We start from the raw sequence: 26,617 nt of genomic DNA on the forward strand, positions 1-26,617 counted from the left end.
CCATAGTCTCTTCAACCAAAAACTGTCTACTATTGACCTCACCCCATTCCTAAGAGGACTATAAGGGGCGTGCATAAGAGCACAAAAGTGCCTACCGTTCCTGTCCTATTGTTCCCTTCATTATATCGAATTAATATAGTTGATGCATATTTTTTTACTTATATATTTTCTTCAAGACATGTTGTTTTATCTATGACAATTGTTTGTGTATACTGTTGTGACAAAAGAAATAATAATAAAAAAGTGTTAATACCACTTTATAATGCCTTGGTAAGGCCACACTTGGAATATTGCATTCAGTTTTGATCGCCACGATGTAAAAAAGATGTTGAGACTCTAAAAAGAGTGCAGAGAAGAGCAACAAAGATGATTAGGGGACTGGAGGCTAAAACATGAAGAATGGTTGCAGGAACTCGGTATGTCTACTTTAATGAAAAGAAGGACTAGGGGAGACATGATAGCAGTGTTCCAATGTCTCAGGGGTTGCCACAAGGAAGAGGGCATCAAACTATTCTCCAAAGCATCTGAGGGTAGAACAAGAAGCAACGAGTGGAAACTAATCAAAGAGAGAAACAACTTAGAACTAAGGAGAAATTTCCTGACCGTTAGAACAATTAATTAGTGGAACAACTTGCCTGCAGAAGTTGTGAATGCTTCAACACTGGAAATTTTAAAGAAAATGTTGGATAACCATTTGTCTGAAATGGTGTAGGGTTTCCTGCCTGGGAAGGGGGTTGGACTAGAAGACTTCCAAGGTCCCTTCCAACTCTGTTATTATGAACTTATGATGGTGTTACCTAGTTAGGGTAATGAAAACGTCTGCAAGAAAACAAGCAAGTTCAAAGGGCACCTAGGACCCCTCATATAAAAATCATTAATTATCTGCCTATAATATTAATTAGCACAATCCTTGTGAAAAAGGGGGAAAATAGAACAGTTGGCCTAAAAGGAATACCGTTTATGAACTACATTCCTACACTGCAAGCATTTTGGTAAAAGTTCAGTGCCACCTGGTAACCCGAATACAAAAATCTACCACGTGTGCATGTCTACTCGTGTGCGTGTCTACATTTTTACATCCTTGTCTGTGCTTGTATGTTTAAATAAGGCTATTCAGAGTTTACTGAATGAACCATTTTTTTGGGTTCGCGGGACACTCGACACACACCGAATTTGGAGGGGGGGATCCTATCTCGTATGTGATTTAATATGCCCTGCAAATATAGCTGCATTCATGCAACGTTAAGTATATTCGTCTTTTTTAACGCCACGGTATGCTATGTAAGCCCAGCATGTGAAATTATTCAGAGTTTAGTATGAATAAATGAAATATTTTGTACATTTGACATCGAAAGCTCAGCCACCGCACGAGCACTCCCCCCCCCCCAAAAAAAATCCCCAGGAAGCACTCGAGCAACATCCGGCGGAAATACCATAGAGACCTTTATTTTTAAGAAGCCACGGCTTTTTTTTTTTTAAGCGGGAATACAAAGGCACGCGTCAGGCGCCCGAAACGGTTTAAGACGAAGGAACTGACGCTACAAAGAGCGCCCGAAACTCCTAGAGAGGCAGCATTTCCCGAGGGCTTCTGAGATGACTCGTGGGAGGGGACTATGGAGCGGGGAAACTCGGCCGCTTCTCGAAAAGCACTACGGAGATAGCCGAGAATTTCCGTTCACATCCGAAGCAGCCACCGGAAGTTGCCGAACTCCCAGAGAAGGCGCTGTTGGGGCCTACTGCGTGAAGAGGTCCAGGGCTGGCAGTCGCCACCACCGTGCAACCGTAGCTAGGCCGGATCGAGGGACGTCCTCCTCCCTAGCCATGTCGGACTTCGACGAATTCGAGCGGCAGCTAAATGAAAACAAACAGGGTAAGCAAGCGTGGTTGGGGGCAAGCAAATCGGCCGGGTTCAACCCCAGAAAAAGAAGTACGAGGTAGCGACGGCGGCGGCTCCTCCTCTCCCCTTTCACAGCTGGCCATTCCGTTTCTTCACACTATCGGCGCGGCGCGTTTAAGAGAAGGATTGGGAATCCTCGTGCGCCCGGCCGCCGCATCTTCTTTCCCATCCCCCGCCTAATTTGGCGCGAGTCTGAAGTGGTTCGATGGGATGGGGTGGGGGGAGGAAGCGAGGCCTCGCGCCCCGGGACCGTTGGCGGCCGAGTGCGCGCGGCGTGCGTTTGAAAACGGCGAGGGGGGAGGGGAAGAAAAGGTGAGGGGGAGAGAAAGCCCTCAGTTTTTGGGGAATGGTGGGGTGGGGTCCGGAGTTGGAGAATGCACGTGGTGCGCCCCCTCCCCTTCCTTGAGCCGAGCGGGTAAGGCCGGCACTTGGGAAGGGCGGAAGAAAGGCGAGCTGCACAGTTGGGCGAAATCTGCTCGGCCTCTTTCCTCGGGCGCCATGGTGGAAGGGAAGCGAGTGGGTGGCCTGGCTTTCTAGGCCTCGGGGAAGCTGCTTCTCAGCGTTACTAAGGCCATGTGGCCTGACGGCTCCACTGTAACAGGATCCCAGAGTTCGAAGGGACTTTGGAGGTCTTTTAGTCCAACCCCCTGCTCAAGCAGGAGAAGCTGTACCATTTCAGACAAAGGGTTGCCCAATCTCTTCTTCAGGTTCTCTAGTTTTATACGACGTTAAAACAAAAAATGGATCCTACCTTTGGATTGTAAATTGAGGACTAGCAGCATGACTAGGCCCACATTCGCCCAGCAGGGGGTTGAGAGTGTGGTACTGCATCTACCATGGCACAACTATTATTTTGCACCAGGAATAAACTGGATAGTTCATGTGCAACTTCACATTGGGGCTGTCCTACCACAATTTGAATAACTGGTTTCCTTAGCCACAACTTATTATATCAATTCCAATCTGATTTACGCAACATGCCATAAATCTCTGAAGGGAATCCCCAGTTCCAAGGTGATTTCAGATGGGGGGGGGGAATGCTTTCTCTAAGTTGGAGATGCCACAGACTTAAGAAAAATTGTACAATACAGATAGTTCTTGACTAATGACTACAATTGAGCCCAATATTTCCACTATGGCAGTTGTTAAATAAATTTTGCCTCATTTTTGACTTTTTTTTGCCACAGTTAAGCCTATCACTGCAGTTATAGTCATGAAGTGATTCTGGCTTCCCCCATTGATTTTGCTTGTTGGAAGATTACAAATGATGATTGCATGATCCCAGGACAATGCAAAGGTCATTGACTGTAGTCTAATCCAAATTTTTTGGTTGATATAAGGAAAGCCTACTGTAAGATATTATATAGTGTTTTCTCAAAGAAGGATATACACGTTGTATACAAGTAGCCTTTGACTTGCAACCATTCATTTATAGTCATTCTAAATGTCAATACCATTTAAAATTGCGCATATGTCATTTTTTTCAGTGACATTGAAACTTGGAATAGTCACTAAATGAATGGTTGTAAATCGAAGACTACTTGTATACAACATGTATATGCTTCTTCCAGAAAACACTGCACAATATCTTAGCAGTAGGGGTCTCCTTATATCAATCAAAATATTTGGATTAGGCTGCAGTACTGTGTTCCTGATTTTACTTCCTACTGACAATACCTATTTCCGTTTGGTGGGAATCACAATAATTCACAGATTCCTTAAGCCAAATTTGTAGTCATCCACTGCCTGTTTGCTAGCATTGAAGCAAAAGATAGGCTGTAGTTCTAAGAATACAAATTATTCATGTTCTACTTTTCCATAGTATAATTCAGAGGCTGCCTCCCTTCTCTCCAGAATGGATTTCCTTTGAAATAAATCAGTTCCACCCTTTCTGAAAATACAAACATCCATGGGTTTTTTAGAAATTCACCCATTTTTGAAAATGGGGGCTGTATTGGATAATTTAGGTATACCAAATGGAAGAAATCTGGGTCCTTGTTTAAGCTTTCTTGAGAGTGAAACCAAGGCATAAGAATGTTTAGTACTGCAGGTCTAATGGTAACACTGGACCTACTGGTAGTTTGGATTATATGACTAATATCTAGAAATAGAAGAGAAGGCATATTGTTCTTTAAAAATGATGTTTTATAGATCCTTAGTTAAAACTGAAGCTTCCCTGTTTTCACTTCCATTAGGTCTTTCTGGTTTGCATGAACATTTTCAACATAGAAATTTCTGTACTGTAGCCTGTTACCAATGAATCTTAAAACAGTCTCATTGGCCACACAAATAACGTTCTTGTTCTAAAACATTGTTTGTATCCAGCACAGCTGCATCAGTCTTCTCCAGTCTCCAAAACAGTTCATTGTTTAAGATCTATTGTTTTTTTCTAATTCTGTTCCATATCACTCCTATAGTAGGTCTTGTAGTAGTTCAGAACTATTAGAATGCAGTATTAGTTTTATCAAATAACATCCTGCATTCTTGCAATTATAGCTATTGCTATATTTTAGAAGCAGGCAGCATATAGTTTGATGTACTTTTCCTCATGTTTTACATTGCTTTTTTATCTAGTGTTCGTATCTAGAAGTCTCAAAAATCGGGGCAGAATTATGCTCTGATTTTCCTCAGTGTTTTTTTAAAATAGAAAACAAAAGACTGCTTGGTTTTGATTTTTAAAGAAATTAAATTGTTAACACTATATTTTATGTTGCAAAAATCTCATGGAAAGTAATTTTGTGTGTCTCAAGGAATGCATCAAGGGTTTCCAAATTGGGCTATACAAATACTCTGCTTGCTAGATTTGGAGATAAACTTTAAGATAGTTGTGTGCCGTATGAATGTTGAGAAATTCTAAAACAATCTTGTCTCTATTTCTCCCTTTTGATCCATTTGTTGTTGCCATTTTCCAGGGGCAATTAAGATAATTCCATATGGTTATACAGCAGACATGATCCAATCATGATATCAGTTTCTTCTTGGCAATGTTTATTTTCTTCAATGTTCTTTTTTGAAAGCCAAAAAAACACCAGCTCACTGTTTTAGGGGAAATGAAATGGTTTGCAGCAACCAGAGTTATGTTCTGTGTTCCAAAGCAACAGCTGGATGGCTCACTGTTCTATCCTGTTCCCTTTAGAACGTGATAAAGAGAATCGTCATCGTAAACGCAGCCACAGTCGCTCACGGAGTCGTGACAGGAAGCGTCGCAGTCGTAGCCGTGACAGGCGCAACAGGGATCAGCGCAGTGTTTCACGAGATCGCAGGAGGCGCAGGTATGGATCCTCCACAAGATATTTTTATATTGAATAGAGAATCTTAGGCAAAGCCTCAGAAACATGGGTCCTTTTGCCATTCAGAATTATGGAGAATAGCGATTTTTCTGAAAACTAAATTTACAGAAACAGATTTTTTTACATTGTTTGAGGCAAGAATAATAATAATGTCTAATAATTCAGATTACAAAAGACCAAAAGTCAATTTTTGTAATATTGGCAAGTGGAACTAATTAATTATAATTGTAAATGAATGATTATTCAATTATTCTGCTGAAACTAAATTTGTTAGGAAAGTGTGTTCAAGGATCGCCAAAATGAAAGTAGTTATGTCAGAGGTATATGAGAACATGCTGAAATTGCATGTAGGCAGTATGTCCTGTCAGTTATGTACTCCTTTTCAGTGTTGCCAACTGTTTTGCCTCGGCATATTGGGTGAATTGGCTATTGAAGAATTTTTTGTAAAATGTGGGATTGAAAGCCTAACAAACTGCTTTACAGTTACATTTCTAGTTTTCTCCTCCTTGTCTTTAAACTTCTGTCTCCTTGGCCAGCAGGACTATTGTAGTCTTTTGCTGTATCTTTACCTTATATTATGATGTACAAGATGACCTACAAAGTCCCTTCCAAGTCTGTCATGTTGTGTGTGATTGAAACAGCTTTATTAATTCATTTTAAAAGCCTGGAATCTTATCATTATTAGCAATAGCACTTATACTTATACCGCTTCACGGTGCTTTTACAGCCCTCTCTAAGCAGTTTACATATTGCCCCCAACAATCTGGAACCTTATTTTACCAACTTTGGAAGGATGGAAGGCTGAGTCAACTTTGAACCTGATGAGATTCCAGCCGGCAGGCAGCAAAAGTAGTCTGCAGTACTGCATTTTAACCACTGCACCACAGCATTTTGATTATTGATTATCAAACACTTCTCCTTACTGATTAATATCTGACATCCAATATCCTTAGTGATGACTTAGGTATTTGTGTCTGGGCACTTTTTAAACCCAGTTAGAAATGTTATATGCCACAATAATAAATGAATAAAGTTCTTTCTAGAACTTTTTTTCATAGCAAAAGCACTTAGACTTATAAGCCTTTACAGTGCTTTACAGCCCTCTCTAAGCGGCTTACAGAGTCAGCATATTGCCTCCAACAATTTGGGTCCTCATTTTACCCATCTTGGAAGAATGGAAGGCTGAGTCAATCTTGAGCCTGTGGGATTTGAACTGCTAAGTTGCAGACAGCGGGCAGTCAGCAGAAGTAGCCTGCAGTACTGCACTTTAACCACTGTGCTACCGTGCTTAGACTGCTCATTTGTCTACCTAGATTGCACCTCTACTCATGGATGCAAGATTGACAAAGTTATTAAATTAATAATTGTTATTAAATATCTATGAATGTTTTTCTGGGATTGCTTTAAACAGGAAAAGACACAAACCCATTTTGTTTTTGTTTTTTAGATCTCCTCTAAGCCTGTCAGGTCCTCTAAGGTAAGCATTGGCAGTTCTTCCTGGTGCTGGCAGGGGCAACGAAAAGCCATAGGTGGCTTCACCAAAAAAATAAATAAAAAAAAATCCTAAAATTAAGGGAAACAATGCAGGAATCGGAATTCATTGTAGGGATTGTTGCATTATAAACATTGGCCCTGGGTATGAAGAAATATCCCAACGGGAATAAACATAGACTTAGGAATTCATCTTAATTTTAAGGCTACAGTAAATTAAATATTTTTCTTTCTTCCAACTAACCTTTTACTCTTGATCCCTACTATAGCCGTTCTCCTCGGCATGAGAAGAAGAAGAAAATCCGCAAGTATTGGGATGTCCCTCCTCCAGGTTTTGAGCACATTACACCCATGCAGTATAAAGCCATGCAGGGTAGGCTCCTCTTTGCTTAAGTCACCTTGATTTGCTCAGTTTTACAGCAGGGATAGGCAGCTTGCATAATTAAAAAAAATCTCCTAAAGCGAGCATTTGTGATCTACCCCCCTCCCTCCCTCCCTCCCTGGCAACAGATTTTTGTCTCTTCCATGGCAGTTTGAACCATGTGTAGGTCAGTAATAGAAAATAAATGGCCCTACTAACCAGTTGTTTCATTAAACATCTACCTTGAATGGCCTCCCCTAGTATCTCATCTATGTCTCCTCAAAACACATCTCACCAGTCTCTGTAAGGCTTGCTATTGAGTTAACATCCATGGATTTGAATATCAATCAGTATATTGCAACTTTCATTGGTGGGTAAAGATTTTCCATCTCACATTTTTTTACCAGTCTTTGGATGTTTGTGTCCTGAGTTACAATAATTATAGTTATGGTCCTTCCATCATGGAGCTGGACTAGCCTAAGAATAAAATGTTTTCACTAAATTTTAAGGGTTTTTTAATGGGTTTTTATCATTTTTAGTGATTTGGCCATGATAATATTTAGTTTTAATTGGGTTTTTAATGCTTATTTATTATATTGTTTTTTAATATGCCTGCGAACCGCCCTGAGTCCTACGGGAGATGGTGCGGTATAAAAGTATGATTAATAAATAAATAAATAAATAATAAATCATATTGCAAACCATACATAAAAATATCATAATGAGAATTTAAAATGGGGGTAATAATTGATTACATTGATAAACTGCCTGACTGTCAGCAACTCTGGACAGTTTGTAAATTGTTAAAAAGATTTAAAAACTAGAAATACTGAAACAGTATAAAACAAGAACAGAGATGGCAAGCAATATAAACCTGGATGGGAACAAGGAAAAAGGAAAATGACATCAGTTGTCCTTGCTTGGGTGAACAATCATGTCTAATACATCATTTTTGAAATGTACCTAAGTGCCATAATTCCACAAGAATGCATAGGAGCTAAAATGATACATCAAACTGTAAACCCTATTAAATGTCAATTGAAAGCATATGTGCTATTTCCTGCAAGTCATAGCCATAAAATTGTGATTTAAGAATAAGCACATTTTTAACTGTTACTTCTGGATTTTATTAATCACAGAGTTTAACCTAGAGCTTGTTCTGTGGTTTATGTAACAGAACATCTAGCTTTTATTAATGATAGACCAAATCCATATTTATTTTTGGCTGCTGTTTTTTCAGCAGCAGAGCTGTGTAATATTATTAATCTTAAACCACAGACTGGCAGCTCTGTGGCTATGCTGCTTAGAAGGGAGAGGCAGTGAGCATGAGTGAACTAGTTTGATATGATTAAGGTGCTGGCCTGGAAATCGGGAAACTTCTAGTTCTAATCCTACTTTAGATATGAAAGCCGGCTGGGTGATTTTGGATCCTTCACCCTCGACCCAACCCACCTCACACGGTTGTTGGGAAAATAGGAGGAAGAATTATTAAGTATGTTGTCTGCCTTCAGTTTCTTATAAAGTAATAAAGGTGGGATAAAAATCTATTAAATAAATGATTTTAAAGGCATAAATGGTACTGAAAAGGCTCAGCCTAGGAGTTCCCCAATTTGACCTTATAACAGCTGAATAACATCCATGTTAGTCCATATGGTCAGAATGTTATGTTTGAATTTGGGAATATTTTTCCTATATATGGTGCATTTTGGGCTGATGGTTTACTGTGCATAATGGGAAAAGATAGCTGTGGTCTTTGCTGGTGAATAGCCAGTTATTTTTTTACTGATGAAATAACAAAATTAACACTTTTATGTGTTTTGAAAAGTATTTGGATTGCTACTTCTCTTCACCATTCCATATAAGTTTTAATAACACCTTAATTCTTACTGTTGCCACAGATTGTTTAGGGCTCTTCAAAATGTTCTGACTTTGGAATAAGCTATTTTGAATGTTTTGGAAGAGCTCCATCTTCAAAACAGACCTATTTTAAGCCACTTCTGTTACACACAAAATGGGGCTGTTTGGGGTTGGCATGTTTCATAATGGAACATTTTGCAGATCCTTAATCCTGTGTATTTATATCATCAAGACTTTCCCCAGTATATAATGTTTTTATCAGGAGAATCAGAGCTGGTAATTTTCAATATACTTTTTTTCCCCATTTCTAGCTGCGGGACAAATTCCAGCTACAGCCCTACTACCAACCATGACTCCAGATGGGCTGGCAGTAACACCTACACCTGTGCCTGTAGTTGGCAGTCAAATGACGCGACAAGCTCGACGTCTCTATGTTGGCAATATCCCTTTTGGAATCACTGAGGTACTTATTAGCTCATTCTGTTATCTCTGCTTAGCCTTGAAACTTTTGGCTGCAACAAGTGCTCAATTTCAGTGATACCACCAGAAAAAGCGGGCTTGTTTAGTATTTGTTTCTTCTTTTTTATTTTTAAAAAGATGGGGGTAAGAATGGAAATGGGAGTGCCTCACTACCCAGAGGAATTCTACCACTTCCAGTCTTATTTTGCCATTTTTTGATAAAAAACTACATATTTGACATTTTGCCATTGAATTTGAGGGGTTGCAAAGAGAATCCTGGAAGTTTAAGTTGGGAGAGCCAACTGACCCTCATTAAATGCTCAAACTTACTATGACTTGGCATCTTAATGAGTCATATTTGATAGTTACAAATTTTTGGAGTACTGTCTCTGGTGTTTTGAATGAAATGAATCACATGAAATGAATTTTGCTTTCCCTAAACTGGTACCTTCCAAATATACTGATGGAAATTGTAGCCAGACTGAAAGGATATTCTAAATATCCCTTCCTATCAGATCATGTTTTCTCCCCACACATTTTAGTGTTTGTCTTTAAAAAGAGAAATCTTCGATATGGGGTTACTGCTATCCAAATTTTTGAGGTTGGGTGCAATAGAGGCATATCCATCCTTAGAGCTAGGGCCAAAATGGGTTAAATGATGTTTTGAAGCTATGCTGACCTATACGGTAAAAGCAGCTCAACTCTATGTGATACAGATAGAGGATGCTGTTTTCAAAGATCATTTTTTGCTTTTCATTATGAGCCAAAGTGACTACATTGAGTCAGTGAGTTGCTCAGTTTAATATAGTATCTCTACTCAGGGCATCTTCTAAATTTGTCTTCTACAGTTGATATTTACATTTGATCAACATTATTGGTCTGGAGCGATGAATTATGGTTTAGACATTCAAATATGGGAATGGGACATTATTATTTCATTTCATTAAATTTGTTATGGCTGCTACTCCACTAGACTCTGGGCAGCATATTTTATTTGCAGTCCTGACTGTAGCTTAGTGGTGCTTAAATAGAGGGAGATGTATTAAAACCTAAATGACCAGAGAAATAAATACGGTTGCTTGTTATTTAATTATCCCTACCAAAAAGAAAAAAAAGACCAAAGTTTTCCATTTCTCTTTAAGTGAATAATGTATGGGACTGCAATCCTCATAGCTTCACAGTTTGCAACCATCATAGCAGGCAAGTAGGAAATGTTGTTTTATAATCTATTTGTGGTCCAGGTTGCCATTCCAGCTTGAATCATACATCTACTCTTTACATCTCTTTCCATAATTCCACTAGGAAGCAATGATGGATTTCTTCAATGCCCAGATGCGCCTTGGTGGCCTTACTCAGGCTCCTGGTAATCCTGTCTTGGCTGTGCAAATTAACCAGGATAAGAACTTTGCTTTTCTGGAGGTGAGTTTATAGTGACTCAGGACAGGTTTAAAATATCAGTGATTTACTCGCACAATTATGATTCTGGACAAATCAAAGGAAATGCATAAAATCATTTGTTTCATGTAGACTTATTGAATGTTCAAAATACAACATAGTTGGTCCATGTTAATGAGTTCTAAAGCTTGACTGTGTATGGGGTTCTAAAAGAGTTATATGAGCATCGGTGGTGCAGTGCTTATAGTGCAGTACTGTAGGCTACTTCAGCTGACTGCGAGCTGCCTGCAATTTGGCAGTTCAAATCTCACCAGGCTAAGGTTGACTTACCTTCCATCTTTCTGAGGTGGGTAAAATGAGGACCCAAATTGTTGGGGGCACTATGCTGTCTCTGTAAACAACTTAGAGAGGGCTGGAAAGCACTGTGAAGCGGCATATTAAGTCTAAATGCTATTGCTGTTATTCTTTTTGTATGTTTTATCGTGATCTTAGGCCACAACTGTGAGGTTGATGGTATAATGATGATGAACGTATCTTTTCTTTTATGTACACTGAGAGCATATGCACCAAGACAAATTCCTTGTGTGTCCAATCACACTTGGCCAATAAAAAATTCTATTCTATTCTATTCTCTCTAAAGTTAATCCAGCCTGTTGCAGGTTAATTCAAAGGCTAAATTCAGTTTTTATAAAAGATTTCCATAGACAAATATGATAGCAGGAGAGGAAACATTTTCAATAGTATTTTATGCAAATGCTGAAAAACCATGGAAAGATATTCATTCTTTTCCAATATATGAAATAAAAAAGACAGAAGACAGAGGGATTGATCTTAAATGTAATCTTCTAAAATTTGTTAGAATAAAAATGCTAGATATGAGGTAGCAGTTATGTGACGCTTAGTTTCCACCTGACTGAGTTTCTTGAGCTTCTTTGACTTCTAACTTTATTTTTATTTTCTACTCTAAATGCTTTGTGGATAAATGCATAAATCCCCACTTCAGCTCAGGGCATGTCTCCTTTGGTGTACAAAATAATAGCTTCCTTGTTCTGTATTCTACACTCCCGAAGATTATTGGTGAGAATTTCATTCCTTGTAAATTTTGTAAGACTTATACATTGAACTGTAAAGAATCTACTGTTTTCATAATTGGCACTGATCATCTAACCTCATAAGCCTAGAATTTAATTAGAGATGCCTATTTTGCTTCTTGGTCCTGACTAGCAGCCATATATTCTATAAGAGACAATGACAACTGATTTTCCCCATTCCCCCCTTCTTTCCCCCTTTTCTCTGTTCCAGTTCCGTTCTGTGGATGAAACTACACAGGCCATGGCTTTTGATGGGATCATTTTCCAGGGACAGTCATTGAAGATCAGACGCCCCCATGATTATCAACCACTACCTGGCATGTCTGAGAACCCATCAGTTTATGTGCCAGGTGGGTTTATCAGACTCTTAGTGAATAAAAAAGTGATGATTATATAATATACAAGGAGGGGAAAATTTATCAATGTTGTATGCAGCGTATGGATAATTTCATGTATTTTCCTGCCATGTCGACCTGCTTCCTTCTTGTAGGTGTCGTTTCCACAGTGGTCCCTGATTCTGCTCATAAACTGTTCATTGGGGGTCTGCCAAACTATCTTAATGATGATCAGGTCAGTCTGGGAATATAACACAATTCAGGATAACGTGGACAAGCACTTCATTCTTCAGTCTCCTTAATTTTTAACCAGCTGGGACATGTTTCGTACTCGGTGTAATTCTTTGTTACAACCAGTTAATATCCAGTTTTATCCAGTCTTTTATAGGAAATCCTTCTCCTGAAGTATTTACTAATTTTAATAACCTTCTTACAAAAACCAGATAAATCTTTAAAAACTAGTTTAATTCTTCACAATACCATGCTACTATGAAGATTTGGTTATTATTTGGTATGGTGACATTTATTGACATTGTTTCTTCGTTCTCCATCAGGTCAAGGAGTTGCTGACTTCCTTTGGGCCCCTGAAGGCTTTCAACCTGGTGAAGGACAGTGCTACTGGCCTGTCGAAAGGTTATGCCTTCTGTGAATATGTGGACATCAATGTCACAGACCAGGTAGGGCCAGCCTCCCTTGTTCATCCTCTTGTCATTTTTGCTCTGCAGCGGCCCGCCGATCTTCCCGTGGGATGAGGGGGGTTCTTTGTCCTTTGAGCAGGTGGGGTGTTTTTTTCTCTCCTCCCCTCTAGGGGGTGCCAGCTTTTCTCTCCTTTACAGCACAGCTGCTGACTTAGCGGCAAACACCATCGAGTTAGTGTTCTGATCACTTCTGCTTTTTGTTCCCCCCAAAAAAACAACAACTCTCCCCGAATGTTAGTCGGAGAAGGCTTCGGCCTTTTTGCGAAGACCCTGGCCGCCGTGCCCGACCGAGAGCCGGTAAGAAGCCCTCCCCTCACCAGTCAGGGAAGAGCCGGGTCCGTAGTGCATTTCACCCATTTCCCTACTCCCGGTAATTCTCTGTTCTGCACCCCTAATAACTATGTTTCCTTTCTCCCGCTGTGCTTTGTGTTACAGCGGGGGGAGGAGGAACAGGCCTGTAACCAGCAGACATGCTTGCTAACTCCAGTGGGAGTTGTAAAATGCAAGTATTGACATTTATAGTTTAACAATAAAACAAAGGAAAAGCACCCCAGATTCCCCTTGACCCGTTGGAGAGGGGGGACCTGTGGTGGAGAGGAAACACCCCACAATTCCCAATAAGGTTCAGAGCGTGTCGGTTGTAACTTTGCATGCAGAGCATAAGCTCTTGTTTTTGGGTTGATCTCCATCAGGGTTATGCATGTGTTTCTTTGTAATTGAGTGCCATTATTAGTATGTATGGATACATGTTTTTTTTTTTAATATATTCTCCCCCACACCTGCTTCCTGTCCCATAGAGTGTTTCTTCCCACATGCTACTTGGGAAGTGTGTGTTTTCCCATGCTATCCCTTCCCCTCCTTTGGTCTCTCTGCATCAAGGAGAAAGCCATGAGTTTTTAGCAAAAGCTAAAATCTTGGATGCGATCCAAAATCAGATTGTAAAATCTGAGAGCAATGGATATTTACCTCTCTAACTTCCTAGGCCACCAACCTCCAAAATGGTTTCATAGATTAAGAAGACAACAATTTTACAAAGAGTAACAGTAGCCCCAAGAAAGCATACAAAAGACATTTTCTGTGTTATTCCCAGGCCAAAGGGGCCTGTCAAATACCCTAACCTGGGAAAAGAGCCAAGGTTTTAGAGTTCACTTGAAGGTAGGTCAGGTGAAAGCTGTATGAATCTTGGGGGGGATCCTGTTTTAAAGGGTAGGTTCAGTAACTGAAAGTTCATTTCCTACAAGATAACTTTGCTTGATCAGTGGAACTCAAAGCAAGCCAAATCTGATTATAGAGAGCAAGTAGATGCTATAAGAGATGGATGGCCCCTCGGATACAACCTATGCCATTATGGTTAATAACTAGCATTTTGAATTGCACTAGGGAGTTTACTGATAATCAGTCCAGCTGATAAAGCAAAGGGATTTGTTACAGGGGCATAATGTTTGCCTGTCATGGCTTATGTCACTGCAGAGTGGACCAATTGTAGCTTCTTAATAATTAATCATTAAGAGCAGCCTCGTATAGTGCAAGTCTACTCACTAGGTAGTCAAGGCATTTGTGACTGTGAGGAGAGCCTCATGATTTGGAAATGGGTGCATCCGAACCAAAACCTGTGCAAAGACCTTCCTGCTTACAGTGGCTACCTGCTCCTTGAACCGGAATTGAAAGTCCAGGAAGACCGCCATATTGTGCACTGATCCAGAAAGGGATAGTGTGATCCCATTCAGAATCAAAGTTCCCTGGAACTGGGAGAGTCCAAATATCTGCAGCCACTCTTGATGGGATTGAGTTTGACATGTTTCTCCCCAGAGACTTCAGACTCCAGGATAACCTAATTTGCGTTGTTGAAATGCACTATGTATTAATATAGCGGCTCCCAACCCACACCCCTAGAATGCTTCTGATATATTCTCGCAGCCCTTACAAAAAAATAATTATATGCATATAATTTGTATATAATTATGCATATACACTATAATTTTGAAACTTTTAAACCAAAGTTTTCGCACCCCAGGTTGGAAACCCCTGAATTAATAGTAAGAGTGAAAGTATTCAGCCCAATGATACCCCACAAATTGCAGGCTTTGAAAAGGCTAACAGGATTTTTTAATTTTTTAATATTAAAATATTATATATAATATATTTTATATTATATTAGGAAGCAGTACAGCTTGCTCGAACTTCAGGTAATTTACTTTTGATTAGATATTAAGATAAATGCCCTAAATGTAAAAATTATTGTACAGAGACATTGGGCCCAAGAAAGCCATAGATGTAGCATATGGATCATTCTAAAGTTGCCATCTATTTGCTATTTGTAATGCAGTAGAAAGATATTATTGATTACATGGAGAACATTTTCTAATGTAATTTCAGTTACGTTTACATTAAACCAAATGCTACCAATAATCCCAATTTGACGCTTGCTTCAAGAAATCCTCTGAAGAAGCAAGTATCTGAAAAACTCTATTAAATAAAGTCTATTTTTAGAGAACCTGATAGAGAGATACTTGATTCTTCAGGAGACTTAGACTTTTTTATATATTCCACAGATTCTTAAATGTATAGCTCAAGTTAAAACTTCCATTTTGCCCATACGATTTTAAGAAGTGTTTATTAAATTGTCTCCTTAGATGAGACTTTAAATGAGGTCTTCTACATCTAGCTGGAAACTGCCACATCAACCCAGACCCTTCTGCTGTTTATATAATTTATATATGCTTTGCAAATTAGATGCCGACAGATGTTAATGTGTTCCAAGAAGACCTAAAATTTTAAACTGCAGATAGTTAAAATGTTAATACAGTCCTGCTCTCTATACTTAGCATTTTTTGGGAAAAGGGACAGTCCTGGCCAAATGCCATAAAGGAAAGAAGAGTAGGATTATGTCATCTGAATAAATGAAAATTACTTTCTAACTGAACAAGTATATAATTGTACCAAACATTGGCATAATAACCATTTTTAAAACTGCCCTTTTCCCCCTCTTGATTTTGTCTTTTACTTTCTCTAAAAACAAGTTTTTAGAAAATTGTCTCTTAGAAAATTAGATACTGAAAATTTGTGCCCACCTGTATATTTTGAAGTTACACAGTCATGAATACAAGTTTTAGATCATAATTTGAATTACTTTGGCCAAGTCGTAGTTTTATACATAGAGTATTTTGCTCCATCCCTGACTGAACCAGTCCTTCATCCACTGGATTCTTCTGTGTGGAAAAGGATTAGTAAATTTGCTTGCCAGCTTTTTACTTAACTGATAACTGTGAAATGTGCATTCTTTCATAAACCTCAGTTTCTGTATTATAGCTGGGAAATGATTTGGCCTCATAATCTTGCTTCTGAAATTGGTCTGTGTGGAAAACAAATTCAATATTGTAAAACCTGATATTAAATTCTTTATTGGGGCTGGACTGGTAAGATGTAAACTCCCAAAGCATGACAACCTCAAATCAGTGGAATTCTCATTCTGAAAAGTATGTGGTCTCATCTGCATCCTTTTAGAATTTTCTGTCTTTGTTGGCAACATTTGGCTGAGGCTGAAATCTCACCTTTGCTCTTCTCCTTCATGCAGACAGTCTAGTTGACTCATCTTAATCCCTTCCAACAAGATCTATTTTTAAAAAACATGCTGATTTTGAGGCCCGGCAGGTAAATAATTAAATGTGGTATTAAATCCAAGAGCAGTGCAGTTCAGGTAGGAATCTGGTGGGGAGGGGGCATAAAAGAAGCTACCCTCTGTGTATGAATGTGTGGATGTTTTAGAGCCTGGGGCAGAGGGGTGTGTGGTTGGTGGCCTCAGAGGCTCAAGTTCTGAAGTGTCTGGATTAACTTTTGTTTTGCCCTCGCAGGCCATCGCGGGGTTGAACGGCATGCAGTTGGGTGATAAGAAGCTTTTGGTGCAGAGAGCCAGTGTGGGAGCCAAGAATGCTACTCTGGTGAGAAAGGAAAGGGATTGGGATGAGGGAGAAATGGTACCAAAAAACAACCTTTCCAGGATGTATTTGCAGGTTCTGTTTCTGAAAGTTAGAAGATTGGTCTTATCAATACTATCAAATGCCAGTGGTTGCAGGCATAGGGGAACTAATCGCATCTTGCCTTGCTTAATGAGAGAGAAACAATTTCAGGCCAGACAAGGTTCCAAGCCTTTTAGGTTATGCTGGAAATAAATGTGCATGAAGTAGGGAAAATTCTTCAAATTTGGAGCAGCTGTGACTGTTTCATGTCACCCTTGGCTTGGCAATATCAAAACATCTTTACTGGCTCTGGTTTCAGACGAAGCAGAATCCAAATGAGATAGACAAGGCTGGTGTGTGTTGCCTTCTTTCTCTCCTCCTCTACCCAGAAGCTCCCCAGTGCAGCTGTCCTGCTGGCTTGACTGTCCCCATTGTCTTTCCAGCACTTCCACTCTCTCCCTTCAGCTGCTGCCACTAATTTCTGATTGAGTATTCCAGGAAGCTTCATGATATTCTAAAAGACTTTTGTTCAGATGGTGAACGGCCTTTTAGTTTTCATAAAGGTTTCTTTAGTGCATAAGTTTGATTTTCTGTACTTCCGTACATAGGAGCTGTAATAATAAAATGTTTGCATCATATTTATTTCTGAATCCAATTCTTATTTTTATATTAAACCTATCTAGCCAGATATGCAGATGGACCCAGGATAATTTGAAACCTAAAATGAAATAGTAATACCTGCAGAAATAAATAATGTCTTTATAAAGACATAAACGCTGGCATGATTAGTTGATGCATTGAAGCCATATATTAGAAGAATAAGGCATCATGCTGATTTCTGGTAATTAAAAAACCAAATTCCAAAGCAACCAGTATCAGTACCCAAAGAATTACAGTATATATCCAAAAGTTATTACATTTTTGGGAATCAGACATTATTATTCCTGCTTTGCTTATTTCTACCAGTCATAAACATAAATTGGCTATTTCGCTGACAGAGAAATAACACTTTCCCAGAGTTTCAGATTTGGGGGCTTGATTTTAAAATAGTATTAATAGTAGCTGTTTGGTATGTTTGAGATTGAAGAAACAGATACTCTCAATTTCTTCCAGAAAATAAAACCAAAGCTTGTAAAGAAAAAGATATCGAATTTTGATGTTTGTTTGGAAATGACAGTTTAAATAGTTTTGTCACTGAATTCTGCCTGTGGCTTTCTCTCTCCTCTCTTGCTGCCCCTCCAGAGTACAATAAACCAGACCCCAGTGACCCTACAGGTACCGGGTCTAATGAGTTCACAAGTACAGATGGGTGGTCATCCAACTGAGGTGCTGTGCCTCATGAATATGGTATTACCTGAGGAGCTCCTGGATGATGAGGAATATGAAGAGATTGTTGAGGATGTCCGTGATGAGTGTAGCAAGTATGGTGTTGTCAAATCCATTGAAATCCCCCGGCCTGTTGATGGAGTTGAGGTGCCTGGCTGTGGAAAGGTACTTAATGGTTGTAGGAGTGGTGGGATGGGGATGGTGTTTTAGGAAATGAAGAAGCTATTGCTCAATTAATATAGAAAGCTTCTGTTCTTATTTGGCTCCTTGAGCTCTAAGGTATACACGGGACATAGAAGGGCTCAATAAGATGGCTCTGCTCTAAAGCACAAACATATCTACTATGGAATGAAGAAGTTGAATCATGGGAATCCAAATAGGATTTCATTAAAAGTGTGGCTTAAGTGTCAAAGAATGGTTTTTTGTTTTTTGCCTTTGCAGAAACTTCTGGTATCCCATCTCTATAAAGTAAATTGAAAAGGCAGTGGGGTTTTTGTTAAGTAAACCATTTGGTTGCAGACTAGGTATCAAAAGTGGTTTTTATTTTGAAAAAGACAACAACAAATTTTTTTGGGGGAAAAACGAGACATTTCACTTCCTATCATGGAAGCTTCATCAGTTGTATTGGATCTTCACAGAACACGCTTGGTATTTCCTGATGATCTTACATGCATGTACTAAGCACAGCAGAACTCGCTTAGTTGTTACACATTGGCTAGGTGCTGTTTGTTTTAAATCAAGTGTAAAACTAGGTAGCTTTAAGGTGGTGATCAGTTCATAATGGTAGCTATCTACAAATTTAATATTGTAAGTAAATTAGACTAGATGCATGGAAGAAACATTTCATGAGAATCAAATTACAATAAAAGTAAAGTTGCTTCAGTTTATTTTCCTATTCACACTCTTATATGTATGATCTGGGTCAGATTTGAATCCTTTAATTGTCAAATTTTTTAAAATGTACCACTAATTATCTTCTCTTGTCCCTTCACTCTTCTTGTAGATATTTGTGGAGTTCACATCTGTCTTTGACTGTCAGAAGGCCATGCAAGGCCTCACTGGACGCAAGTTTGCAAACCGAGTCGTTGTGACCAAGTACTGCGATCCTGACTCCTATCATCGTCGAGACTTCTGGTAGCCCAGCCCTTGAACCAGCCTTGAGGGGGTTTTGTGGAGGCAGGGGCAACTCGCTGGCCGGAAAGGCTCCTTTCGCAGCATAGCCTGTTCATTTTATGGCCAAAATCTGTATTCCCTCCTCCCCCTTTCCATTTATCCCAGTTCCTTCCTTTTCTAAACCTACCATCAGCCTGCCCACCCATACCCCCCACTGGTTTCCCAATGATGGTTACTCTGTAGTAGAAATGTCTCTCTTATCCCATATTTCCACCCCACCCCCTCCTTTCTCTGTGATGTTTCAGATTTTTTGCTAAAAGGAGTTTTTCTGTCAAAACAGTGGGCCTGTTTTTTTGTTGTATTTTCCTTTCTTCTATGCTGTGTGTATGGACAACTATTTCTCTAGTGTTGTCTCTCATAATTAAACATTTTTTTCCAATTCCCTGGTGTCATTGGGGCAACTTCCTCAATTTTTAATCTCTGATTGTAAACTAAGATGTCTGTAGAGATTCTCAGTCATCCATGTTTTGATTGTCCTGAAGGTGCTTTTTCAGGTGGCAACTGGACTTTCTTGTTTTTGCTTTTGAAGACGTTTCACTTCTCATGCAAGAAGCTTCTTCAGCTCTGACAGGATGGTGGGGAAGGAAAGGATTTATATTCCTTGCAAACAGCTGGTCATTTGCATCTTTTAGAGGGTTGTTGAAGCAAAAGGATGAGAAGCGAAACGTCTTCAAAAGCAAAAACTAGAAAGTCTAGTTGCCTTCTGAAAAAGCACCTTTGGGATAAACTAAGAAAACTAAGTTTAACATGTTTTTCAAAGGGAACTTTTTCAACAAAGACGCTAACAGTATCAAAACTTATCAGTAATGTATGGGTAATGCTTACTTAATGATGGTTGTTGGGATCAGAATTTGTCACTAAAGGCCATAAAATGCAGTCCCATGACTGCCACTTAGTTCTGCCACTTCTGTTAGCTGACATTAAGTGCAACACCAAGTGATCACCATTTGCAACTTCCTGGTGGGTTTCCCATTGCCAGTCAGAAGCTGGCAGTGAAGATTGTAAATGGCAATCATGTTACCATAGGATGTTGCAATGTCATAATTGCAAGCTAGGCGCCAAGCACCTGGATCATGATCACATGATCATGGGGATGCTTTGAGGGTTGCAATTATGAGAACCAGTTGTAAGTAGCATGTGCAACTTTGGTTGCTGAACAAATGAGCATTAAAGGAGAGCTACCTGTATAAGTGTAATGCTGGTTGACTCATAAGAACAGAAGATGGAAGTTATTATTTTTAATTAGGCTATCTACCATCTTTGAGTTCTGCTAGAAGAATTCTGCACACTGCTTCTGTAATGTAGAAATTGACAAATCTGTGACTACAGATTTCTCAGATGCTGTTTTTGTGGGACTATGTTTGGGTGCATATAGCTTGTATTCCTTAATGCAGTGTTGTATTTGTAGAAGATGTTGCACAAGCATCAGTTCCATTGGCTTAAAGTGCAGGAGGCTGAGCTTTTGGTAACCTTGAGCAGAATGAAATGCCAGTACATGGTACTCTGGATCTATAAACTTTCCAAAAGTCTTCATTTTCATTCAACTCATTCCCACAAAACTATTTCTTCCCCTTAAGAGGTACCGGTGAATACTTAAGACTGGTCAATTCATGCTGACAACTTTATCCTGAGGAATTGCTGAATAAGCCTTCCAACATTTCTATGGCAATACTTCACTGCCTAATATAACGGTGGCCCATATCAATGACTAGCAATAGAAATAATGAAATTAGCATAATCTGCTACATAATCTGTTCAGTTTGCAAGGATTAAACTATTTGCTGCAGAATTTGTGGTTATTACTGAATTCTGATTTATTTAGCAACATGCCACTATAGTTTATGTAAGGCTTTTCTAAAACTGTTGCCTCAGCTAAAAAAAATTGAGCTTAGAGCTTGTTCACAAAACTTAAATAGGATAGTAAATTAAAGGTTATAATACTCGGTGGAGCTTAGTAATGTGTTGGAATGTGTACAACTGCAGCATGGCCCTTGAAAATTCCCAACGGACTGATGCAAACATTTGCAATTACTCTGCCTCCAAAATACCAAAGCTTACGTATGAAGTAACTAGTAACTAATATAACTAATTAAAAATTTAGTTGACCTTTCTCAGTATTTGCAATTTTTAAAATTAATGAACTGCTGAATTCAGTCAGTCTGATTAAATGTGTGCTCATATTAATATTAGATATTAGATTCACCTTAATGGGGAATTTCATGTTGCTATGATTATTTCAAAGTGCCTTTACTGAGTTTGGCTTTGCTTCTGTGAACCTAGAAATGGGAAAACAGGAAATAGCTTCCATAGCTCTTAATTTTATACTCTAACATCTGGTATTACTATAAGGCAAGCTATTTAGTTCTGTTACTGGATAGTCTTTATATAATCCTATAAATTTATTTTCTAATATATAATACAAGTACATCCACAAATAGTATATTGTAGGTAATTGCTTAAAACTAGGAGTAGATTAATATGGACAGATTACAATTTTAAAGAGAAAACAAGTTTTCTTGAAGAACAACAGTTTCAAATAGGAAAGCTAGACAAGTTGATCAGCTGAGAATTATAGATGGGCAAATATATTTATTGCTGCTGAGTAACAAAGTAATGGGAAATGCTTACCTTTTAAGGCCTGTAACTGCTAAAGTAACAGCACATTAAAGCTATAAATATCTCTAAAGCAATGGAATTTTAACATGCATTTTCTCTTTTTTCTTGTTTTTCTTAAATATATTTTATTACATTTTTTATTCTGCCGTTTAAGAAGGTCAGAATAGGAAAAATGTCTCCCAAAATGTTATCTTTGCAGGCACAGCAATGTGAAATAGAATTAAGAGAAAAATCTAGTCTTCTGGACTAATGTTAATCACTATGCCTAACAGATAGATAGCCAAGATTAAAGCTGCAATTGCTATAGCCCAGAAGCACAAAATGAATACCGGCTTTTTAAAAGACCAGTGACTTTAAAGAAACCCTAGGGACATACAGGAGTCTCCCTTACACAGACATGAGGAGTTATTGAAAAGGGTTTGGAGTTTCTATCCAAGGGAAGCTTTATCTCAGCAGGTTTTCACAACATGCCTTCCCTTTTAACGAACTTTAGATGTATGATGTTGACATTCATCTCTCTGACATCAGTATCTATCTATCCCTTTTCAGTGAATGGGTTTAATTGTGGGTTTTTGTTACTTGTTACGATTGTACCTTCAGTATTTGGCTGGAATGGGAGATGACTAATAATTTTGCTTGTTCTTTTATTTGCGTTAGATTTCTCAGAAAATTAGTATTTTTAGATAGGACTCTAAGCTTTTAACAAAATATCTAAAGCAGAGAATTCCAATTGTATTATTTTCTACGTATATATGCTTAACAAGATCCTTTATAACCACTCCAGCTATATCATTCTTTTGTATGTGCTGTTTGTAGAATTTCATACACAACAGGAAAAATTCTATTAAACCAGTGTTCTCCGGCTTCAATAAACATATTTTTGTAGTCAATCAGACTATTGGAGGGGGGGGCGTTGTATGCTACCACTTAACATGCCAAATGGGGTGACTTTTATGGGTTGGGTACAAACTAATGTTAACAATAAACTGAGTTTTCTTTACATTTAATGGAAAATTTGCTGAATCTGTAAGATAAAAATAAAAGATTCAGAGTTATGATTTGGAGTAGTCTCTTGCCTTTATCAAAATATTGCATTTATAGGTACAGGCAGAAGATGGGATTCAAGAGATGGTTATTCTTTTCCTCATGGAACCAGCCCCAAACTTATCTTTATATCAATATGCAGGAAAATGCTAGTGCTGCTCCTTTAAAATTTAGAAGGTGATTTGGGATTGGCTACTGTTCATCGCAGGCCGCATTTCTGATTGGTGTTCTCTGGGGTGGGGCTCGCCATTTGAGCAAGCAGGTACCAATCTTAATAAATTGGAGTTTGGGAAGAAGTGCAGTACAACCACAGGAATAGCTACGACTCTTACTGGAGCGACTCCTCATTGCAAGTAGATACGCTTTCTGACTTCTTGCAAATTCACACAATGTCATTTTCGTTTATTAAACATTTGGCAAGTTTTGCCGTGGAGAAAACCATTGAAATTAATGTTTTAGTGTTTGATTATTGTTTCGATTGTAGCGAAGTAAAAGTTTTGCTATTTCTGAGATATTTGGGTGGAGGTAGTTAAAAATAGGGGTTTTCCCCCCCAACCAGAATGCTTACTTATGAAGAAATGAAAAAACAAGATTTTTATGCACAATTAAACGTGAAACGCTTAAAACGCATACAAATCCTACTTTTCATTTCTTCATATGTAAATTAAACGTGAAACGTTTATTTTTTTAAAAAAATCTGTATTACCAGGTTCGACCTATCGCATTTTGTTCCCTCCCTTTGTGGTTTGTTTCGTTTCGTTTCGTTTGGTCCTAACTCATTTTGGCTTAATCCAATTCTCTCTGATGCGGGAACTACCGGCCTCTCAACATGGAGAAAGATGAGGGCGGAAATGGGCACCACCTGGAGGCGGAAGTTGAGGCCAAGTTGGCTTCCGCTTCCGATTTGCGGCCCGTCCTCCCGGCGCCGCGGCCGCCGCTAGTGCCGCATCTATCCCGCGGGCTTGAGAGCGGCCGAAAGCCTTCGGAAGAGCCATAGAGTCCTGGTGCGGTAGAGCGGCTCCTCCCTTGGCCCAGATTTCTCTGCATTGCCTGGGCGATAGGGGGAGAGAGCCCGAGGGGGGGGCGTCTGCAGACGGGGGTCTGGCCGAGGTTTTCCACGGGGTCGAAGCTGGAACTGCCAGCTCTTCCTCGCCGCCGCCGCCTCCGCCTCCTTTATTCTGGCCCCCCGGAGTCCAGCCTGTGACTCCTGACCCTGCGAAGCCTTTTCCCTGGACTCCCTGACCTCCTTGCCTTTGTGACCTTTGAACCTAGTCCGTGCTAGCATCTCTCCCAGAGGCTCCCATTCTTTTCGGTTTCTCCTTCCTTCCCTCCCTCCCTCCCTCCCTCCGAGGAGCAGGTCTCTCGCTCCGCTCCGTTCCCGACTTTCACCTGACGTTTCTGCTTTTCTGTGCCCGGTTTCGTCTCTCGGGGAGGCTGTTTGAAAACGAAGCTTGCTTACTTCTCCTGGTCCGCCAAGATTCCCCCGGTTTTTAAAGGAGGGCGCCGGCTATGCCCCCTGGCTGGGGGAAGTGGGGAGTCTGAAACGCTTACTAGGGACCCTGGGGGGAGGGAAGAGGGGGCTCCAGTGGTGGTGTGGCTGTTGGTGTGAGCCCCAAACTTTCTGCGGCCTGGAAGATCGAAATTTCCCTTACACTATCCAGGTAAGTAAACTGCCATTGGCAGGTCAAGGTATGAACAGGAGAGAGTGGAGGCTAAGAAAAGGGAATTGTCTTTATACAATGCGTGGACAGTGTGTCTCAATTCCCATTTCCTGTTGGCTGGAGGAGGTTCTTTCAGTCCTAAAAGCTGAGTCTGATCTGAGAAATTAACTCACAAAGACAGGTGTGTGTCCAGGAGGAGAAGGAACCCAATCCCATAAGGATGAATTTAGGCCAATATGTGCTAAGACAAGTTATATTAGTGCCAGATACTTGGGAAGGAACAAGAGGAATTTATTTTTTATTGAAATGGAAGAATTTATATCCATGAACCTCCAGCAAATTTGATAGTGCAAGTTAAGTTTTAAATAAAGATGATTTATTAGAATGGAGCACATTAGAATAATACAAATGGAGAATGAAATGAAATGGATTGATAGACTCTTCAGAGGTGCAAAGAAATGCTGCTTCATGCTATAAATCCATTATTATAATGTGTGTTGATAGTAACTGCTACCTTTTGATAGCTTTAAATATAGATTAGAACAGCCTGACAAGGGTTATTAATCAATACAGTTCTTAGTTGAATGTCTGTATTCAGAGATAGTACGGTATATCATTGATAAAACAGATGCTCTTCAAAAACCCCAGGGTTCTGTATTACTTTCATATCAGTTCTCCAGAGTTACATGGCTGTCCACTGTTGAAGACCGATAAGCACAGATGCATTATTGGTTCAGTTTAATTTAAAAAGTTAAGTAACTATTATTATTGCATTTGCTATTTTTCTTTTAGAACCACAAAGTGAAATACACGTTCTCTCACTCCCCCATGTTTTCATAACAACATTGTAATTTTGATGAAGGTATGAGGTTTAAAATAATATACAACCTTTATGGCTAAGGGAAAATTTGAACCTGAGTTTTTCCTCAGGTTTCCACACTTTTATTCATATGTCCAAAATAATCTTCCAGCTATAGTATATATGAACATTATTTCTCATTTGCCTCCTTTACTTTTAGCTTGGCCTGAATCGGAAATACATTAGGTAAAAGACAAGTACGACTAGTCCTTGACTTACAACAGTTCATTTAGTGGCCATTCAAAGTTACTGAAAAAAAGTGACTTACAACTATTTTTCACATGACTGTTGCAGCATCCCCTTGGTCACACAATTTACATTCAGATGCTTGACAACTGAGTCACATTTATGACCACTGTAGTGTCCCCTTTTGTGACCTTCTGACTAGTAAAGTCAATGGGTTAAGATTCTCTTAACAACCATGTTACTAACTTAACACCTATAGTGATTCATTTAACTGTGGCAAAAGTGGTCATAAAATGGGGCAAAACTCATTTAACAAATATTTCACTTAGCAACATAAATTTTGGGCTCAATTGTGGTTGTAACTCAAGGACTACCTGTATAGTACCAACCTAAAATGCCTTTGCTTCCTAAAAATTCCTCCTTGCAATTCCAGTTTCAAGAAAAGAGATGAAGTTAGAGAGTCATGAGAGCTTGCTTTCTCCTTGTGTTCAGGTTGTTTGAGAGATTATATATTCTCTCAGTGGCTATTTTACCTAGAGTCAGTTTTTTCAATGATCATAACATAACAACATAACATAACATAACATAACCTAACATAACATAATAACAGAGTTGGAAGGGACCTTGGAGGTCTTCTAGTCCAACCCCTTGCCCAGGCAGGAAACCCTACACCATTTCAGACAAATGGCTAGCCAACATTTTCTTAAAAATTTCCAGTGTTGGAGCATTCACAACTTCTGTTCCACTTATTGATTGTTCTAACTGTCAGGAAATTTCTCCTTAGCTCTAAGTTGCTTCTCTCCTTGATTAGTTTCCACCCATTGCTTCTTGTCCTTTGTTTTAGTCTCCACTCCCCTAATCATCTTTGTTGCTCTTCTCTGCACTCTTTCTAGAGTCTCAATATCTTTTTTACATCGTGGTG

At 39.3% G+C, this 26,617-nt stretch overlaps 2 protein-coding genes across 5 annotated transcripts in view; both read left to right on the forward strand.

Moving 5' to 3' along the window:
- Positions 1-1,487: 1,487 nt before the first annotated feature.
- Positions 1,488-19,708, forward strand: U2AF2 (U2 small nuclear RNA auxiliary factor 2). The gene is made up of 12 exons (XM_058179423.1): positions 1,488-1,870; positions 5,034-5,169; positions 6,635-6,664; positions 6,948-7,051; positions 9,208-9,359; positions 10,658-10,774; positions 12,053-12,191; positions 12,332-12,411; positions 12,731-12,853; positions 16,726-16,812; positions 18,073-18,321; positions 19,160-19,708. Exons 1-12 carry the CDS (start codon positions 1,594-1,596, stop codon positions 19,292-19,294), a joined length of 1,629 nt encoding a protein of 542 aa, XP_058035406.1. The 5' UTR covers positions 1,488-1,593; the 3' UTR covers positions 19,295-19,708.
- Positions 19,709-23,819: 4,111 nt separating this feature from the next.
- EPN1 (epsin 1) overlaps positions 23,820-26,617 on the forward strand; it is a 41,127-nt gene continuing 38,329 nt past the window's right edge. The window contains exon 1 of one of the 4 annotated variants that reach the window (XM_058179421.1): positions 23,820-24,650. The gene's annotated coding sequence lies outside the window, so the exon portion shown is untranslated. The remainder of the gene's footprint in view (positions 24,651-26,617) is intronic. The other 3 variants (XM_058179420.1, XM_058179418.1, XM_058179422.1) reach the window with 3 other exon arrangements.

This window comes from Ahaetulla prasina, chromosome 4 (assembly GCF_028640845.1).
Source record: "Ahaetulla prasina isolate Xishuangbanna chromosome 4, ASM2864084v1, whole genome shotgun sequence".
Taxonomy (NCBI): domain Eukaryota; kingdom Metazoa; phylum Chordata; class Lepidosauria; order Squamata; family Colubridae; genus Ahaetulla; species Ahaetulla prasina.

Excerpts from the sequence above, each read along its gene's own strand:
- U2AF2 (XM_058179423.1), top strand. The coding sequence starts at position 1,594 with ATGACTCGTGGGAGGGGACTATGGAGCGGGGAAACTCGGCCGCTTCTC. Across the intron at positions 10,775-12,052 it reads AGAACTTTGCTTTTCTGGAG|TTCCGTTCTGTGGATGAAAC; the intron begins GTGAGTTTATAG and ends TCTCTGTTCCAG. Across the intron at positions 12,412-12,730 it reads ACTATCTTAATGATGATCAG|GTCAAGGAGTTGCTGACTTC; the intron begins GTCAGTCTGGGA and ends GTTCTCCATCAG.